This window comes from Leopardus geoffroyi, chromosome A1 (genome assembly GCF_018350155.1).
Source record: "Leopardus geoffroyi isolate Oge1 chromosome A1, O.geoffroyi_Oge1_pat1.0, whole genome shotgun sequence".
Lineage (NCBI taxonomy): Eukaryota > Metazoa > Chordata > Mammalia > Carnivora > Felidae > Leopardus > Leopardus geoffroyi.
This window is the reverse complement of record NC_059326.1, coordinates 66,962,608-66,983,485: the sequence shown is the minus strand read 5'-3', so window position 1 is coordinate 66,983,485 and position 20,878 is coordinate 66,962,608. Positions and strand designations below refer to the sequence as shown.

Sequence of the window (20,878 nt, the reverse complement as noted above, 5' to 3'; positions counted from 1 at the left end):
TTTTTTTAAGTTGATTTGTTTTGAGAAAGAGAGAGAGAATCCCACGGAGGCCCTGATGTGGGGCTTGAACTCACAAACCGTGAGATCATGACCTGAGCCAAAATCAAGAGTCAGAAGCTTAACTGACTGAGCCACACCCAGGCGCCCCTGGTTATGTCATTCTTTTTAATGGCTACATAGTATTTATGCTTTCTCCACTCTCTTCTCCCCATTTTTTCCTTCTAATTAAGTTGTTACAGTTTAGTTTTCTTTTCCCAAAGAATGAGCTGGTAGATTTACTTACTGATTCTTGTACTCTGTGTTCCAGTTTATCACTTTCTGCTTTTTTATATGTGTTAATACGTCTTTGGTTTATTTTATTGTGGTTTCTTGAATGCATTTGTTTTCATTCGTTCTTGTTCATTAATATAAATATTTTAAGGCAGTCAACTTTTCTCGGAAGACTGTTCTAGCTATATGCTATGCTATACGCTACTGGGTTCTGGTATGCAGTGCTTTTGTCATAGTTAAGTTTTCAAATACAAATCTAAAGTTTTGTTTTCTTTTTTTTTTTTTTTTTTTTAATTTTTTAGAGAGAGACAGAGCATGAGTGGGGGAGGAGCAGAGAGAGAGAGAGAGAGAAGAGAGGGAGACACAGAATCCAAAGCAGGCTTCAGGCTCTGAGCTGTCAGCACAGAGCCCGATGTGGGGCTTGAACCCATGAACTGTGAGATCATGACCTGAGTCGAAGTTGGACACTTAACCGACTGACCACTCAGGCGCCCCTAAAATTTTATTTTCAATTTTCTCTTTGGCTCAAAAATTGAGAAAGGGGCCTTTAAAACTTCCTGGTGGTGGGGGTTTGGTTTTTTTTTTTTTTTTTATGTTTTCTAGTTTACTCATCAGTGTTGATTTGCATTGCCTTGTGATCATAGAGTTGTCTATGCTGTTTACTTTAGTAATTATTTAGATCTTCTCCTTATTTTGGTCCATTTGATGTGACACATTATGTTAGTTTTATATTATTACAACCTTTCACTTTATAGTTCTTGTCATTTTTGCTTTGCTTGTCGTTTTGGTTTTTAATTTTTATGTTCTCATTTTTTAGTCCACAGATATTCTTGACTTGGGTCTTCACTGTGAATTATATTTTCTTCTATTTTAAAGTGCTTTTCTTTCTTGGCTTCATTTAATGCACCTGGCCCTGAATGCAGGCAAGCTGGTTCAAAATTTCAGTTGAGTCTCCTGCTTTTCCCTTTGTTTTCATTCACCTGGTATATCTTAGTCTTTTAGTATCAGATTACAGAAATATTTCCTGTAAATGGCATATAGATCAGTTAGCTCTGAGATTTAATCTTAGTCCTCCTTTTTTTAACAGATGAGTTTAGTCCATTTACATTTATTGAGAATCACCACACTTCTATTATGTTTTCAGCTTTTAGTGTTCCTTTTTTTTAACCTTTTAATTAGTATGTATTTTTTTTAAGATTAAAAAAAATTAATTGATCTCTACCCAACATGAGGCTGGAACACAACCCCAAGATCAAGAGTCTCAATCTCTACTGACTAAGCCAGCCAGGTGCCTCTATTTATTTTTCTTTGCTCATTGTTTTATGTGTGTACCTTTCATTTCTCCTGGGAACACTTTATTATTATTGATTCCCCATTATGAACAATGACAACATCTCTTCCCTCTCTCCCTGTGCTCCCACCAGATTTTTGTTGTTTAGTTTTCCTTATACTGTTTACTGTCAAATCTTTAAAAATACTTAAACCTTTATTATTTTACTTGCTTACTTGTTTTATTTTTTTTTTTAATTTTTTTTTAACGTTTATTTATTTTTGAGACAGAGAGAGACAGAGCATGAATGGGGGAGGGTCAGAGAGAGAAGGAGACACAGAATCTGAAACAGGCTCCAGGCTCTGAGCTGTCAGCACAGAGCCCAATGTGGGGCCGTGAGATTGAGGCCAGCATTGGGTTCCATGCTGAACTGAGTGTGGAGCCTGCTTAAGATCCCTCTTTCTCTCTCTGTCCCTCTCCCCCTCTCCCCCTTTCATACTCTCTAAAATAAAAAAAATAAAACTAAAAAAATGAGATAGAAAAGAATGGAATGGAAAGAAAAGAACAGTGTAACTGTCATAGTAATAGTAAATATTTCTTGGGTCTGTGCTGAGTCTCAATGTAATATGAAATGTACTTACTCCTGATCTCATGGTTTGTGAGATCAGGCCTTGTGTTGGGCTCTACTTGGGATTCTCTCTGTCTCCTCTCTGTCCTTCTCCTGTTCATGTGCACACACGTGCTCACTTGTGCATGTGCTCGCTCTCAAACGTTAAAAAAAATGTACTTACTACTGTGGGTGACAGTCAAAACAAAAGGTTGGAAAACAGTGCTCTGTACCATCTTAAAGGAGGGTTCGTTGGAGTTAGAATCCCCCTGACTTAACTGTGTGTGTGTGTGTGTGTGTGTGTGTGTGTGTGTGTGTGTGTGTATAAAATTTGCTGCACCTCTAATTTAAATGCTTTGGCTATAAAATTCTTGGGTCCCACTTTCTTTCACTTAGTATGTTATAAACTTTGCTCTAAGGGTTCTCTCATTGTTTATTCATATGGAGCGGTCAAGTTAGACTTAACTTGATCTTCTTTCCTGAAGCCCAAAGGACTCTTTCTCAGTTTTGAAGGCCGTTAGTTTTTCCTAGGGTATGATGTACCCTTTTGTTCCCTAGCTTCACGTCTTTTATTTCTGGAAGTTACTGGAATTGTAGCTTTGAAGTTCTCTTTCTTTGATTGGAGTCTCCTCTTTACATATATCTATCATGTATATGTTGTTTGTTCTTTATGTTATAAAGCTATTTTCTCCTTGATCCTTTTTAATTATTTTATTTTTTTAATGATTTTATTTATTTTTGAGAGAGAGAGAGACAGAGACAGAGCACGAGCTGGGGAGGGGCAGAGAGAGAGGGAGACACAGAATCCGAAGCAGGGTCCAGGCTCCGAGCTGCCAGAGCCCAACGTGGGGCTCAAACTCGTGAACTGTGAGATCATGATCTGAGCTGAAGTCTAGACGCTTAACCGACAGAGCTACCCAGGCACCCCTTTAATTCTTTATTAACTTCTAATTATGCTTGCTTTCTCAATTCTGTCCCCTGCATCTCATCCTGTTTCTCCAGTGGTTGCTGAACTACTTTGTGCTGCGTTCACACAGCTGCCCTTTCTGTGATGCTTCCCTGTTCTCCTCCATTCCACTCGTGGCCCCAGTCAGCTCCTGCTTCATCGTCTCATGTTGCTGTGCCACATTTCCAAACATTCAGATTTCTGTTATCCACAGGTTGATTGTTCTGTATTTTCTTTGAGTGTATTACATCATATTTTTTCACAGTTTCCATTTGTTCAGTGAGTATTTATTTGACATGTGCTTATCTTGTTCCTTTTCCTTACTGTGTATTTTACAGATCCTGTACTACTACTATAATGTTGGTTGTTGTTGTTGTTGTTGTTGTTCCTACCACTCATCTTTGAATTAAGTGAGTTTTTCCTAGACTATATTTTTATAGGATGATGGTGGCTAGGGCATTATTTCAGGCTAAAGGGAATTCTGTCTGCTTAACGTAGAAGTTCCTTATGACAGGGGGAGAGAGAGAGAGAGAGAGAGAGAGAGAGAGAGAGAGAGTGTGTGTGTGTGTGTGTGTGTATAAGCAAGAGAGAGAAATTGAAGATGCGTGTTCATTTAGCCTGTCCTCCTCCCTAGCCTGCAGAAATGGGCAGTTACTTGCATGTCAGTATCTCCCTTCTCCTAGGGCCTCATCAGTGTATATGCTTCAGGCAAAGATGGGGATTCTGGGAATTCTGTACATTCCTCGTTGACTCACCTTAGAATTTGCCAGTTAGTTGGACACCTGTGCTCTCCTATGATTGCTGAGATCTCTGCTAGCTACTTCCTCTCTGTCTTACCACAGCCCCACTGGATCCAGTTGCATATGGCAGCCCATCTGGATATCTTGCCATTTGGGATTTCAGATGAGTCCTGATTTCATTAAAGATGGGCTTCTTTTTTATCTCGCGGTATCCTTGCTGTTTAGGGTGATTTCTGAGACGATTAAGGGGAGGGAAAAATCCATTTCTGTTATCTTAAAAGCAGAGGTCTTCTCTAACTCTCTTTAACCTGAACAACAGACCTGCCAGCGTGTACCTAACCAGAGTTAGGCCTGCCGTAAAGATGAGTTTGAGAGTTACCAGAATTGAGCTAGGGCCGTACAGTTTAGTGAGAGTGAACTGGCAAGAGTCTGGAGCCAGAAATCACCATATTGAACCAATGTAAATGAAAGGTCACTTGCTGGCCTTCACTCATGCATGGGCAGCTTTTATTGCTCTGTTGCTTTTAGTAAGATCTAATTCCGTGATGGTTGCTTTATTGACAAGCCAGCGTCCATTACTACACCTAGTTTGAGCCTCCGTTAGAGCAACTCTAATGAACCAGACCCAAGAGAAAGAGGGGAAGAGGGACAAGAAGCCCAGTACTCACTGGGCATACGGTCTGCTTGCTCTGATCTTTAACTTATATGGTATTGTTCCTTTTAACCTTCACAACTGTGTTAAGCTGGCATTATTGCCCCTTTTAACAAATGGAGGAGGGGCGCCTGGGTGGCGCAGTCGGTTGAGCGTCCGACTTCAGCCAGGTCACGATCTCGCAGTCCGTGAGTTCGAGCCCCGCGTCAGGCTCTGGGCTGATGGCTCAGAGTCTGGAGCCTGTTTCCGATTCCGTGTCTCCCTCTCTCTCTGCCCCTCCCCCGTTCATGCTCTCTCTCTCTCTGTCCCCCAAAAAATAAATAAACGTTGAAAAAAAAAAAAAAAAAAAACAAATGGAGGAATTGACACCCAAGAGCCCAAGTGCCTACTCAAAGTCAACAGTTAGTGAATATCAACTTTCATAGGCTTTTTTTTTTTAAGTTTATTTCTTTTGAGTAGGAGGGAGGCAGAGAGAGAGAGAGAGAGAGAGAGAGAGAGAGAGAGAGAGAGAGAATCCCAATCAGGCTCCACACTGTCAGCGTGTGTCAGTGTGTCACTGTCAGCCCAGTGTGGGGCTCCAACCCACAGACCATGAGATCACCACCTGAGCCGAAATCAAGAGCCACTTAACCGACTGAACCACCCAAGTGCCCCCTTTCGTAGTCTGTTAACTGTCTTTCTGCCTCCCCGGTGACCATATTCACCGAATTAAAGGTGTCTCGGCTCCAACTCAGGGGTTCTGTAAAGATAAAACCAAAACAGCCACAAAGGGCCTCCCAGCTGTTTTGTTTTCATCATTTAAGCGGGTGATGCTGCTACCTTCTGTGGACCGAGGGGCCACTTCTCAGAGCGGCTTCGTAATCACACCTACCACTTCACTTCAGTCTGCAGTTTGTAGCCAGTAATTAGTTCCTATGAGGTGAGTCACTGTCTCACCTGACAGGTGAGGCCGCCGGTATGGAGAGGGCTTGAGTGATTTCTCCAGGGTCAACAGTGAGTCCCAGGAAGAGCGGATGGAGATGGACCTTCCCATCCTAGGCTGAGCCTACGGCACAGGGACCCGTCACCCAACTGCCTTCATAACCCGCACCCTTCGTAACCCGGGAAGAGGAGGGCTCCTCTCTCGCGTGTGCTGTTAGCTGCAGTGTATTCCTGGCCGTGTCAACACATGAGGAGAAGAAGGGTCAAATCAAGGATTTTATACACAGGAAGCTCGCTTTCAGGGTTTAGTTTCAGGTGTCTCAGACCACAAAGATAAGACCATTTCAGTGAAGCGTTGCCAATAATGACTTTCCTATAAAAAATTACATTCAGAGGGTGATAGAGAAAGGAATTGGCTTTTTTGGAGAGGACTACCAAACAGTAGAAAATGAAAAGGTACTTTTATTCTTCTGGTTGTTTTTAGTTTCAACAAGATACCTCTTTTTTGGGAGTGCATAAATCTAGAACTGTACAAAATATGGATAGCTTTAAATTAAAAAAAATTTTTTTTAATTAACACCCCCCAAAGGTATTTTTTTAAATACTTGTGTTATAATGGAAATAACTTCAGATTTCACCCAGTGAAGTCCAAACATTCTTGGAGAAGGCCTCATTTTACTCCTTCAGTGACATTTTAATATACAATATTTCATATGTAATGTTAGTTTTGGAGTAGCAAGTCTGTAAGCAATAAGAGAAAAAGAAAGTACACTTAATCTGAAGGTAGATGTCCCAGCAATTTTCCTTTTTGTATGTGAAGCCCCTTCTCTCCCGTGATAACTTTGTTGATAGCATCCACACATATATTTGGAGCCAGGTGTTGTAAAATAGATCCGGAATCGTGTGACTTAAGAGACCCAGCTCATGACACGTGTCAGCCTCAGATAGATGGTACATTTTCTGTTTTAAAGACTCAAACAAAACTTTTCACATTCTTCTTTGGGAAAAAAAAAAATTACATTTGAAGTCCTTTTTCACCCAAACACATTTTGAGATAAGAGCTCACAAGTCTTGACATTATTTCATTTTGTTACGCGCATCTGTCAAGGAACCGAGATATGATACAGCTACTAAAAACCGATGATTGTGGAACAGAGAAACTTGACAGCATTTCATTCCCTTTATGTTCTGATTATACATTTATCAGAAAACCTGTATCTCTTCTAGTTCAGCTAGAAATTGGTAGAATTCAAGAACTCAAAGGCCTGGCAAAGAACTGTCCTATTATTTGGTATCATCTTACATTTTAGAGAAGATGCTTGGTTGAGTCATTGTTAAAGCTTTTGCTTCTCTTTTCATTATTGTGGCCCACTATCCACAGATCACATTTCTATAGGCCCTATAACTGCTCTGCCGCACAAATTAAACGCGGGGATATTTCATACATATACGCCAGCATTTCAATGCTTGTCAATCAGAGTTTATAAAATATAGGGATTACAACCTGATATTAACATCCAAATCTATTGTGCTCATTTTATGTGTGAAAATGAGAAACCCTCGTGCAGACGCTATATTCCCCAGCCTCTTTGTCACCCTATTTTTAATTTATCTCCAGGTTTTGAGTCAGTAAAATGATTTTGCTTTATCAATTTAATGTAGTGATAAAACATATCTACGAATCAGAACGATCAGAACCAAAGTGGATCTACAGGTTGTTTGACATTAAGCCCCCGCCCTGCCGAGGGCATTAATAGGGCTGCTTTCTTCACAGAAGGAATATATCATTGTTGTGGGTTTGTTTGTTTTTTTATGGTATTGTTTTTATTTTCATTATTTTTTTAAGTCTATTTATTTTGAGAGAGAGAGCATGCACACAAGCAGGGAGGGGCAGAGAGAGAAGGAGAGAGAGAGTCCCAAGCAGGCTCCATACTGTCAGCCTGACAGAGCCTGACACGGGGCTTGAACGCAGGAACCGTGAGATCGTGACCCGAGCCGACACCAAGAGAAGGATGCTCAATCGACTGAGTCACCCAGGCAACCCGTCCCCTATTTTTTTAAACTTTACTCCAGTCGTGATGTGATTCACTTCACGTGAAGAAATAGACATGGAAATGCATCGACCTGGGGAGGAGGGCTTGAAAACCTCTAAACGTGTTCTTTTTATACCTTTTTTGTTGTTCTTCTTTTTTTACAGGTGTACTTCAGAAGGAACTATCCAGATCTTACTCACAATGGCCATGTGGCTCTGAACGCTTCCAACGGACAGCCCTCAGCCTTTACGATTTTTGAAACAGCACTGTGATTGCACCACGGCATCAAGTCTATTCCAGAGGCATTTTTCTAATAGTTTTTGTACTGGGTCAGTTCTCTTGTACTTTTTTTACACTAGCAAAAAATATTTACACGTGCAAGGTGTTTATTTGGAGTGCCCCTCCAGCTTCACCCAACGATTTCAAACTCTAGCAGGATGATTTACTATTTTTTTATTTATATGCTATAGTATTTTTTTTTTTCTTATCCAAATCACAGGTGCAGGACACCAGTAAAAGCTGTCTACCAGGTTTGGTTGCCTTAAGAGACTTCAGAGCCAAAGCTCATTTTGTAAGGCATAAGACAAAGTTGTCACAGACTTTTTTCTTTCCTTCTTTTTTTTTTTCTTTTTTCTTTCTTTTTTTTTTTTTACTGGCCCAAATTCTATATAACTTTCCAGTTAAATCAGGGATTCTATTTACTTGAAGACTGTGTGAAGTTGCCATTTTGTCTCGCCACTTTTTTTTTTTTTTTTTTTTTTAATGTAACTAGGATCCATTACTTCTCCCTAAAGGCCTCTGGTTGAAATAGTACAGCTAAATCTAATAGGAAAAACCAAAAATAAACTTTATCTTAAGTGACATTATAGTAGAGTCTACCCCCCTCTAAAAAAGAAGATACATGCTTAAAATACAGAAGGGCAGTATTTAATTATATGTTCTGAAAGGCAAGGAAGAGAAAATAATGCTTCCTCAGAATTGGAACCATGGCCATGTAGGTGATTTGATAATGAAGGACACAAATGTGATCATTGATCATCTTCTAGATTTGCAGGACTCTGACATGGTAACTGCCGTCATTATGGAGATAGTTTCAAAAAAGACCAAACCACAAGCTGTAATTCTGGACTACAGCATAGGAGTCTCATTTGGATTTCTGGTTTACTAACAACGGACGGACTATTGACTATAAGCCTTTTGGCTTAGCGTTTATTGAAATCCCATCTCCACTGTGTGTATGAGCTCTCCTGACTTGGTGAGAAAAACCGAAAATCATCACAAACAGTGGCTGTAATTGTGCAGTGTATTCTCAGGCTGTATCCAGCAGGCTCCCTTTTATGAACCTGCCCAGGTTCTTTTCCCTCTGACCACTAATAGCACTTTGTTTAAGTCTTTCTGCTGAGTGAGTCAGCAAACCACTGTACTTCCTAAGGCCTGCTGCACTTTATTTGAACCATGGGTCTTTAGTTTTTCTTGACGGTGGCTGTGGTATGTGAGTTCAGATTGCTAGAGGTTTTACTGTTGTGGTTTTAAGTTGGACTCTCGTGACCTCAAGAATAAGGTGTAACCACCCTCAAGTTGCATACATTCATATTTATGCTCTCATATTGTAGATTTTCAGACTCTTTAAAGAAAGAAAGAAATGGTTTGTAGCGTCAAGCCTTAAAAAGCACTCAAGGCAAACTACACAAAATTTGAGTGCAGTAGCTATTTGACTCTTTGTATTTAGAAATAATATGGTTAATGTTTAGTTCAGTAAGCCACTAAGTTAATAGTCATGGATAGTATTTCATGACACTGAAATGGCAACAGTGATAGTTATGAGGCTTGTTGAAACAGTGGGAGATACTGCAAATATGTATGTGCTTATTTGGTCTTTAGAGGTTAAGGACAGTTAAAAAAAAACAAACATGTTTCTATTTTATTTCTATTTCAGTGTCATCATAGAATTTTTTTAATGAAACAAAATTCAGTTGAAACAAATGACCGTTTTCATCTCCATTCAGAGATCTGTGTTTTGTTCTTGGAGGGATTACTGACTAGTGTTCTTGCTGTTGAAAGCCCACAAGTTTTCCAGAGATCAAAAAATAGCTTCATTATCAACTGGTTCTCTCAGCTAACTGGACGTAGCACATATTCTAAGTAGACAGGTGAGTTTCAGGCGGCCCTTGAGGCAAGCCTAGGTGTACTCTCACCCAGGAAGGGGGACCATATTAGCTTATGCCCTAGGCTGGAACAAGTATTAAATTGTTGAGGTTTTTGTTGTTTGAAGGTGACTTTGCACTGAACTCACAGGAAACATTTATTGCTGCTACATTAAAACACTGTAGAACACGGGTTCTCAAAGTGTGGTCCCTGGACCAGGAGCATCAGCATCACCTGGGAACTTGTCAGAAATGCACATTCTTGTGTCTCATCCCAGATCTACTGAATCAGAAACTGTGGTGCTGTGGACCAGTAATCTGTGTCTTAACAAGGCCCACGATGATTCTGATTGAGAAACCAGTGCTGAAGAACATCAAGTACTCCTAAAGCTCATTAAGAAAAACACAGAAAGCCCAATTAGAGAAATGGACAAGAGACTTAAATAGGCACTTTGCAAAAGAGAATATCCAAGTGACCAATAATTGGAAAAGTGCTTACTCTTATTGGTTACCAGGGAAATGCAAATTAAAACCACAGTGACATAGCACAAAACACCCATGAGCACGGCTAAAATTTAAAAGACTACCGATGGGGTGCCACTGGAGCAATGGGAACTCTCATATAAAAGTGTGTATAAAAAGGTGTATGTTGAAAAAACTTGGGAAAACACTTTGATGGCATTTACTCAAGCTGCATACCCTGTGATCCACACACGTGTGCTCCAAGAGATGTGTTCGAGGACGTTCCTGGAAGTATAATTCCTAGTAGCCCCAAAGTGGAAATAATCCAAATGCCCATCAACAGCAAAAAGAGAATAAACTGATGCGATAAAATACTCCACACCAACTAAAGCAATTAAATTACATCAGTGACACAGGTGGACCTCAAAAATTTAAGCCTGCCCCAAAACAATATAACTCCATTTACACAAAGTTCCAACATAGTTTATACTGTTTAAAGCCTAACAGTTGCTTTGGGAAGGTAGAAGATGTTGGTAATTGGGAGAAGTAAAAAGGGAGCTTCTAGGGTATTTAAGGTGTCTTTCTTTCTTTTCTTTTTTTTTGGCCACGTGGTGGTTAGATCAGTATTGGGTTCTTCATTTATTTTCTGCACTTTTTTGTTGCATGTGCCATTTTGCAATTCAAAAAGGAAAATTCTCAGCCTTGTTTTTCTTTTAGAATATCATTCAAATCCAGTAGCTAACCTGCATCTGGGAAATTACTTACGCTGAGTGCTTAGGATAAGAGGCTGTTGACACCTTGTCCTGTGGCCCATAGCTAATGGCCTCATTTGAAGCTCTTGGTAATTCTGTGGCTAATTAATAAGCTAAACCTCACTTCATCTCCAATTTCAGGGGAAATTAAAAAAAAGGAACTAAGATTTTTCTGGGTTCTTTTTTAAAAACCACTTTATTGAGGTATGATTGACATAAAAACTGTACATATTGAATGTGTACAACTTGATGAGTTTGGAGATAAGTCTACACTCTTAAAGACATCACCACAGTCTATGCCATAAGTGGCTTACCCATCGCCTCCAAAAGTTTCCTAACACCATACGTGGTTGCTGCCTGAACTTATGAAGGAACTATTTCAATCAATTCAATGCAGTGAATTAGACTTGTTAAGAATTGTGATAATTTGGTTAGGTAATGATTAACTTAGCTGGTTACCCTGTCCCTGTGTGAGCTGATGAAAATCTGTTGTTGTTGTTTTTTTTTTGTTTGTTTTTGTTTTTACGGAGGGTTTGACTAAAGATACTACCTGAGTATTTTGTTTCCTATCTAATTCTGAAGTTTAATCATGTTCCGAATCTTATGCCTTGAAGTGTGTGAAATTTAGCACCTGAATGTGTAAAGTCACTTTCCACAATTCTGTTTTGGAGGGTTTTCGAGATACATCTTTACTCTAGAAAACTTAGGGCATTCAAGACACCACTTCTCAAGAATAAATTGTAAAATCCCTCTAATGTAGTTCAGGGAATGGTTTAACTTACAGTTGACTAAAAGGAAAGACATCTTTCACTTGGAATGAGGAAAACTAAGAAAGTTCAAATTAACACAACAAAAATCCTAAAAGCCATGTTAATGGTTAACCCATGTTTGGTGACAGAGTGAATTCTCAAAAGATCTTTCATTGAAAATTGATTGTCCATAAAAGGAAATTATATTCTCCATCAGAAAGTTATAAGACCACATCATCCCACAAGTACAGGCTGAAAAATAGTCCTAGGTTTCCTCAAAAATTGCAATAAATTCATGGATTCGCTTCCACAAAATATGTGTTTTATTGGGCATTTTGATCCTTATCAAATTGAGTATTTTAAAGGATAACCACATTCACACACAAAGTCTTTCTTTACATTTTGTATTTTATTTGGGAATTTAGAAATAAATGTTAAAGTATATATATATATATAACCAATAATTTTCACTCCTTTCTTGTTGAACAAGAAACATTAACTCTCATGGGGCGCCTGGGTGGATCAGTCAGTTAAGTGTCTGACTCTTGATCTCAGCTTAGGTCTTGATCTCGGGGGTCATGAGTTCAAGCCCCGAGTTGGGCTCCACACTAGGTGTGAAATCTATGTAAATAAATAAATAAATCTCAAAAATCTAATCAAGTACTGGAGTCTTTTTTGATACATGTTGCACTTTGGTTCTCCAATACAGAAGGTGCTAGGGCAGTAAATTAGCACCATCCTTGACAAAGATGGGATATGGTCACCCTGTAGCCAGGTGGCCTTACTTACATGCTTGGGTTTCTCAGCCTCTCTGAACCTCAGCTGCTTCATCTGTAAAGTGGATGTGTTTCCTGCCCTTGTATAGTTGCTTGGGTTGGGTGATTGTTGGGCCAAGAGCATCCAAAGAAACAGGCTGAACTCATTGACCTTGTATAAGAAGAGGGTCCCCTCTTCCACCGAGAGAGGAGAGCAAGGTAGGTGTGGATGAAGGTAGGTTTGTAGACTGTATGTAGAAGGTATATTTGAGGAAGTCCTCATCTGATGGCCTAAAACGAACTTCTTACTTCACATGTAATTGAAAGGAAACCAGCACAAGCTCTGGAGACAGTCTTCCAGGTTCAAATACTGTCTTGTCTGCACATTGGCGGTCTGGGTTTGGATAGGAGTTCTGCCTGCTCGTTGTGGGATCTTATGGTCAGGAAACAACATGCTATGCTTCAATTCCTTGGTAAAATTGGGGATGGTACATTTCTCAGAGGGCTCTTGCAAAGGCTTAACTATGACTGTGACACAGTGTGTGGTCCGTGGACTAGTGCCAGTCCGCGAACTGTTTGCAACCAAGAATTTCAAGAAAACTAGAAGCACTTTAGCCATTTGACTAGCCGTGACATCCGAACTCAGGATGTGTGGAATCTTGTCCAACAGGCTAGAGAACAATTTGGTGAACTTCCATGGTGAGGAGTGTGTGACCCGAGCTATACACTAGCTGTGAGCAGTAGAATCTTGTATTCGTTTGCAATGGACTCAAAATTTAAATTAGTAAAACTGATTTCTTTTTTTTTTTTTTTTTTTTAGTAAAACTGGTTCTTAATCCCAGACAGCTGAGAAGCATTGCTTTAGAACAATGCTGAATATGTAGTTAGCTCTCAATAAATATTGGTCTCTTTATTAATTGTTACCATATCATACAAAAATTATTCCATGATATTTATGTTTAAAATTTGACCTCCTAGGCTTTCAAAAGGTTCTGCTCTACATTTGGAATATTTAATAACATTAAAAAGTTAAAAATAAATTCTTGCTCAAACCTAAGAGTTTTTTCCTTAGTCTAAAAAGATATTTTAAAAAATAATACTGTGCTTGTGTTTATACCCACTATATCCTTGAATCTACAGCATGGTCTTGGAGAAGGTACCCGGGGACACACCAGGCCACTTGAAAAATCCTTTGAAGAACTTAAGGTTTTATGTGTAAGCTGTTGATTTCTCTTCAAAAACAGAAAATGGATTAACTGAGCTTTTGCTTTTTAAATCTAATGTTGCTAAGGAAAATAACCTCATTTCCCCCCAAAAACTAAAACAGCAGTCTGTGTTGAAAAACAGTTACAAACATATGATTTATTTGATTTTAGAACTTAAAAATAACATTAATAAAAGGAATAACATGTCCCAGCCCTATAAGACCTGCATGTATACTCTCGGCCCATCTAACTTGCCTTGGGGGTCAACATTGGGATTGTAAGATTTTTTTAAGAAGGACCAAGATCAAGACGTAGATACACTACAAATGTTTTACAGAAAGCTTACGTTGGATGGTTCTAAGTTCAGTCTTTCATTCAGCAAGCATACTCCTAAAACTCGCCAACTCAATTATCCATCCCAATAGATGGAAGTTTTGGGTATTCCAAAACAGTGTTTGATCCAAAAGCTAATCGTATTTAATTTTGGAGGGCATTACGTGAAAAACATTTTTTAAATTAAATTTTGCAAGCTACCTAGACAAAAATTAAAATGAGTCTCTGTGAGACAGAGTTTATATCATGTTAAGAGTGCTATAAGAAAGGAACAGTCCCCAGAGGATTGAGGATTTTTAAAGTTAAGTTTTATAACACCGTGGCTTTTTAAAAGTCCATGAGTCCAAACTGATTCTAATAAGATAGGTGATAGGTAGATAAAAGGGAAAGCTCTTTTTCACAGTGAAATACCAACTAATAGATGTAGGAGGATGGACAGAAAAAGTACCACGTTGCAGCCATCACTGTCAGAAATCAGACAAAGCCCAACATTGGCTGATAAGTGAATATAGGGTGAATGGGTTTTTTTGCGGAAAGGGGTAGGGCATTTTCATGGACTGAAAATATCTTCCCAGACGAATTGGTTCACAAGGGAGGAATTGTATCTTTAAATTTAAAGTGGAAAAATCTGGCAGGCACCACCCTAACCAAGTGATCAGAGTTAACATTACTAGTAATGGACCAAGTGACACCCTTGTCTCTGGGTGGGTGAGGCAGTGATGACAAGGCATCATTTCTGTGGTATTTCTGCCTCTCCACAAAAGAAAACACAAGTATAACCTAAATCAAGTCAACAGACAAACCCAAATTGAGGACATTCGACAAAACAACTGGCCTGTGCTCTTTATTTTTTTTAATTTTTTTGAAGTGATCTGTACACCCAACGTGGGGCTTGAACTCACAACCCTGAGATCGAGAGTTGCATGCTCCACTGACAGAGCCAGCCAGGTGCCCCTGGCCTGTATGCTAAAAATGTCAAGGACAATTAAAGGTTGAGGAAGTATATTTCATATTAAGCGGAAACTGCAAAGATGACAATTGAATGCATTGTGTGATCCTGGATTTAAAAAAGTTTCAATAAGGACAGTACTGTGATAAATGGTAAAACTGGAATGAGAACTGTATAGTAGATAATAGCGTATCAATATTAAATATCCTGAATTGATTCATTACCATGGTTACTTAAGAGAATGTCCTTATTCTCAAGAAATCACACTGATGTATTTAGCAGTAAAGGGTTATGGGGTCTGTAACTTACTTTCAAACGGTTCAGTAAAAAGGATTATATATATGTTATACTGTATTATATATTTATATCATCCTGGATCAGAAATGATATGTCTATGTATCTATGTTTCTCGAAAGGGAAAAAGCAAATTAGTTAAAAATGTGAAGTGAGTTAACCTAGTTGGAAATTCCACGGGATTCATTGTACTATTACTGCAACTTTTATGTAGATACAATTTTTTTTTTTCAAAATAAAAAGTTAAAAAACAACAAAACAAAAACAAAAAACCTTCCCCCAGCTCAACCACAAAGTGAAATCTCCACATTCGGATAAGCAAGAGTTGGCTCTAAGCGGTCCATAAAAAACACCAGATAATTTAAGTTTTGTGAGCATGGTTGGCACAGCTCCGTCCAAGCTGCGGGAATCCAATCCAGCTTGAAGTGAAAGCCCACCTTCCCCGCAGTCAAGGTGCCCCCCGCTAACCAAATTATTTTTCACGTAGGCAGGATACAGCATTCTGTGACGTTTTAAGGATACAGTGATGTCAAAGGCAGACTCACTGATGGGCCAAATTTCCAGGACTGTCATGCCCTCCAATGTTGGAGGGGGCGGCCCCCTGTGGGAGCCCCCTGAGTTCTGAGTGGCCGTTCTGTCAATAACAGAAGAGCAATTAGGAGTGAATGCCTGGGACCTGCACGGACAGTTGCGACACAAAGTGCTCTTCATTGCCATTCAACAGAAGCACTGTGGATGATTCCAAACCATGTGTCCTGGCGTAAATTCATTTTTTCCAGAAGGCTCTCTGTCTCCTGTGATATATAGATATTTCTATCTGGAGTTGTACCAGTCAAGCTTATTCTGGTCTGCATTTTCTTGATCTGAAAATAAACTAACTCCTTTTCGTTAGTTTTCTTGAAGATCTGGTTTAACTGATCTGATTCTGCCACCAGTGAACTCGATAAGAAAATGTCATTGCTATGCTGAAGCTACTTGTAAATGTAGTAACCAAAGCCAACACACGTGCACACAAGAGAAGGATATTCACTCTAGAATTCCTTTCCTTCAAATAGAAAACCATTTTCAAGAAAGTTCACTTTGGCAATTTGAAATCATGCTGAGAAATAAGGATGTCTGATTTCATAAGACAGATGAACATCTCTGTTCACTTTACAGTCCAATGGAAATTTGATTTCTCTTACTAAATATTTATAGCTTTTCTTCAATAAAATAGTCCTTCCAAAGATAATTTAATGATATCAGTAAATACTCGTTATTTAATATGAAATGAGAAACATTATCTAATTGATAACACTTTTGTGAAGCACATTTGTATCTTTAAAACTCTGAAATTAAAAATAAAACTGAAATCAAATAATCAAAATGTTAATAGATATTTCTGACTGGTTTATTATCGCTGATTTTTATTTTCATTTTTTATTTTTGTCCTCCAAATTACCCTTAATATGGGTTAATTTTAAGGTACAGAAATTCTGTAAAGAGAAGCCTTAGTGTCTCTTACAGTTAAGATAGCGAGTTTATATTTTATTTATGAATAATGTCTTACTGTCCACACAGATGCTCCTAGCTTCAATATCTTTACATCAGATACTCCGTTAGCTCATGAGTTGTATGGGTTCCTTAGAAACATTTTATACCATGGTCTACATATCTTTCCGGTGTTCTCCTTCTCTAGCAACATCTGGCCAGTTTGAAAATTACAATGTATTCCCATAAAAGTACAGGTCACGTGAGTACTAGACTTCATTTGCATTGGAAAACAATTTTTGAGCAACACTTTTGGGACAGATAGCCATCCATTTCTAAAACCATGAAGTCTTTTTTATAAAGACATAAATGTCACCGTGAAAGGGGTAAAGAGAAAACCAAGTTAATGGTGATGAACTCAACTTATTTTGTCAATGCAACATCCAAACGGCAAAAATAATGGTCTGCCATGTTTCACATCTAGGTTTTACTGACATTTTGGCTTCTAAATTACACAATGGGTCTAAATTTGCTACCACATGTCTTTTGGGGAGGCATCTAAAATCAAATTATCGGGCAAAGAGAAATGTTTAGGCAAACTTCCCCAAGAAACTTGGCGTTTCCCCATATTGCAATAATGTTCGAGGTTTTGATTCATATGTTTTAGGGCAAAAATGCGGACGATGACTAGGAACCTAAGACAATGACTTGTTTTGGTGGAATTTGGACTTTCAAGTCTTTCTCAAGCATGGGGGCTCCGGGGGAGAGGATGGGTAAGTAGACTGTATCAACAAGCCAGCTCAGCCATAAGGTCCGTGGCTGGACATCAACAAGTGCCGTCAATGAAGAAGGACAGGTTACCTGTCTGTAGGTAGCTTTGGGTTCTCTTCATTGCTTTCTCAGCTTTGTTCCCTCTCCCACTAAGTAGAACGTGATTCCAGCTTAAAGAGTTTCCTGACGATTGATCTTTGGATAGAGATAGTACAGCCTTTTTGAGAACTAGTTCTGTATTGAAGTCAGCAGTAGCCACCCCTTACCTAACAAAGATACCACCATATTGATTTCATCGGTACCTGGAGCCTGCCTTCAAAGCTAGGTTTTTGAGAAGGTAGACCAGGTGCCCACCCACGTACTGGGATTGAAGGAACCCTGGGAAAATCCTCCACCCAAAAGATGTTTTCCACTGATGCTTGAAGGGCCACCATCAGTGACTCATTTATATGGATACCTTGTGCTCTTTCTTTGAGGTCCTTTTAAAAAATGAGATCCTGTATTCTAGTGAAGGTGTTAAATGTGAAGTCACGAATACTTTAAGGTGAGTTGACCATATTGCTTTCTCCCTAACAGAAGAAGCAATGGATATACCACACATGATTTTGAGGAAGTGGTGTTTGTGACTCACCTGGAAGGGAAGGGCTCATCCTTAGGAAACATGACAGAAACTTCACCAATAAAGATATTTCAACAATCATGTTGCATAATGTCAAACACAATGAGGGAATTGCCAACATCCTATATAACACATAAGCAATTGAATTCAGCTTCACTGTGTGTAGCTGGATTGGACCACCACCTACCTGCCCATCTTGCCTATTAAGCTGACTTATCCCTCAAATCCACTCTGGGTCAAAGTTGGTTCAAGGATCTTGTAGGATTTGAGTTCGAGTTCATCATTTTGGGGAGAAGGAACATGAGAAACCAGGCTTGCTTAGTAAAGGGGGGTCTTTGCCTCCTTAAGGTGCCAAGGGAGTTTTTGAGGGCAGCAATCCTCTTTTATCAGAGCCTGGCTACACATGGCTTCTGGACCATACTAGAATAATCAGTGTCAGGTGAAAGAATGAATGGCTTTCATACTGAGTACTAGTTGAACAAGTTGAACCTTGTTTCAGGCAAACAACTGTCACCTGCATCTCAACATCAAAAAAATTCATATGTAGTTCAAACTTTTAGATCACTGATTGGAGACGTGTATTTATATACTAAGTGTGCTATTTATATCAATCATTTCTCTGTGGTTTTTTTTTTTTTTTTTCTGCCTTAATGTATAAAGTGTCTACTCCTGGCAGGACCCATTCCTACTATTTTCCAGCCCAGAGCAAGAGAACAAATGGAGGCCCACATATCTCATGTCTAGATAGGTAAGGCTACAATCGTGCTAACAAAACGTTCGATAAAATGTTTTGTCCTTCCACCTTGATAATCCTTCAGAACCACCTGGAAGGCCTCAGTCACATTTAGAATTCTTGGGTTCTCAGAGTTCTGGGCTGAAATGTGGAAGTGGGGAGAGCTGGCCCATGCCCACAGCCCACACCTGGGAAAGCCTCATCTGCACAAGTGAGGACACCCCAGATGGCACAGGCGATTGTGCCCACCCATCCCTCCCCTGGCAAATAGGCCTCCCAGGCCCAGGGCTATGCTCACACCAGTGCTGTCTGATGATGTAACCCTTTCAAGGATGGACGCCGGCAACAGGGCTGTGCAGGGCCTCCTTCAAGTGGGCCAGAGCCATTGGGGGTGGGGCCATTCCAGCATCCTGGCTGCCCTGAGTGGTCTAGACCGGTGCTTCTGGATCTTTAATGTGTGTAAAATCCACTTGGGAATCTTGCTAACATGCTATAGATCAGACAGCAGAGCCTGCATTGCACACGCTTCCAGGTGATGCTGAGGCTGCTGGCTTGTGGACCACACCCGGGTAGCGAGCCCCGGAGGGAACGGGCCCTGGGTGGCTGTGTCCCCTTGGCTCTCAAGACGCTTCATCCCATGGGGACTGGCCATGTCAGCACCAGACGCCTTTTGCCCGGTCTAAGGGTGGTTCTGGCCCCTTGTTTGCCCGTGTTCCCATTGCATCAATGGGCTCTGTTCCCACAGTGCGGGGCCCTGGTCCTCCCCCAGCTCTGCCACCACCACCTTTGATCTCCCACCCACTCTCCCCAAATGGAGTTTCTCTTGGCTCCTTTCCCTGCAGTGTTCCACTCCTTCCCCCGCTTTTCTCTTACGCCACACAACAAATGTAAAAATAACATTTCAAAAATGTTGAAAATTAATGCTGATGAAATCGTGTTTTTGTTTTCTTGGGAGGTAAGCAGGCAGTAACAACCCTACATGCAGTCTCTCCAGGGCCTAGCTATGATTTGGTAACAATATCATATCTGCTCACTCATTGCCTGAAATCACGAGTTCCAAACCTAAACGTTTGCTGGATTACAGCAGACTGGATTTTCCTCCCCTATTTTTATTTTGACAAGGCTGCGAAAGCTATCTCCCCATCTAATGGGATCAAACAGGCTGCTAAAAATAACTCCTGCAAGTTTGTGTTACAAATGGGAAACTCCTCTCCCCATTCCTGCCTGTTACTCCGAGGAAGCTTAATCCTTAGACTTCTGTTCAAGTATTTGCACTGGTTTGTGTTCTTTTCTTCTTCCAAGGCTGTTTTTCTCTATTTGCCTGAGTTATTTGAACAGGTGGCTTTGCACAACCTATGCTAATGTGAGGCTTTTGTCTGCTTTGAGATTGCACAGGGAGTCGTTTATGGGAGAAATGTTTCTTTCTTGCTACACGATTCACACCTGTTCTGAGAATCACCCTGCGCTAGCTAGAATACCACGCCGGAGAGGTCTTCCTCCAACTGGTCCCCGGCGCGGGAAAGCAGAGGCACTGCTGACCGCAAGGAGGCACGAAGCCACCTTTTTCTCTTTTCTTGCGCACGTGACAAGCAGCCAAGGGCCGTGTTGTGTGGCGTTGTGTGGCTTGGGGTTGGGTATCCCCCTCCCCCCTCGCTCTATCTGAACGTTGAGCGGACAGTAGGGATCCCTGCTGCGAAGGTTGGGGAGGGGAGGGGGCCCTCGCCGGATGTGGCCAATGTCGTGGCGCAGGTGGGCGCACGAGGCCTCCGGGGAGCCGCGGCACACGGTGGCCGGCGGCCTGAGCGCGGCGCCGGGGTCCCTTTGTCCGAGGCCACCTCGGGCAGGAGCATCGGGCGCGGGCCCGGAGCCGCGTCTGGCGGCCGATCACAGGCGGGCGCCCGGGGACGCTCGGCGCGCGCGCTCCCTGGCCGCAGATCACAGGCGCCCGCCGCCCGGGAGCCCGCCTGCTGCCTGGAACGCGATCACAGGCCGCGCCTCCGGGCCCCGGGGGCGGGGAGGGGCGCGGCACGGGCCCTGGGGGAGGGCGGCCGCGGGCGCGTTCCCACGGGGAGGTCCGGGGCTGCGCGAGGGCTTCTCCGGGATCCCCCACAGGGGGTCCTCCGCCGGTGGGAAGGAGGTGCGGCGTGGCGCGGGGCGGGGTGGGAGGGGTAGCCCTCCCGCGGCTGGGGCCAAAGGGAGGCCG

The 20,878-nt window shown here is 41.1% G+C and overlaps 1 protein-coding gene across 5 annotated transcripts in view; it reads left to right on the top strand.

Moving 5' to 3' along the window:
- ABCC4 (ATP binding cassette subfamily C member 4) overlaps window positions 1-9,440 on the top strand; it is a 262,716-nt gene extending 253,276 nt beyond the window's left edge. For all 5 annotated transcript variants that reach the window (XM_045480729.1, XM_045480750.1, XM_045480739.1 and 2 more), the window contains one exon: window positions 7,604-9,440. In XM_045480729.1, coding sequence (XP_045336685.1) covers window positions 7,604-7,711 — 108 coding nt within the window. In that variant the 3' untranslated portion in view covers window positions 7,712-9,440. The remainder of the gene's footprint in view (window positions 1-7,603) is intronic.
- Window positions 9,441-20,878: the final 11,438 nt, after the last annotated feature.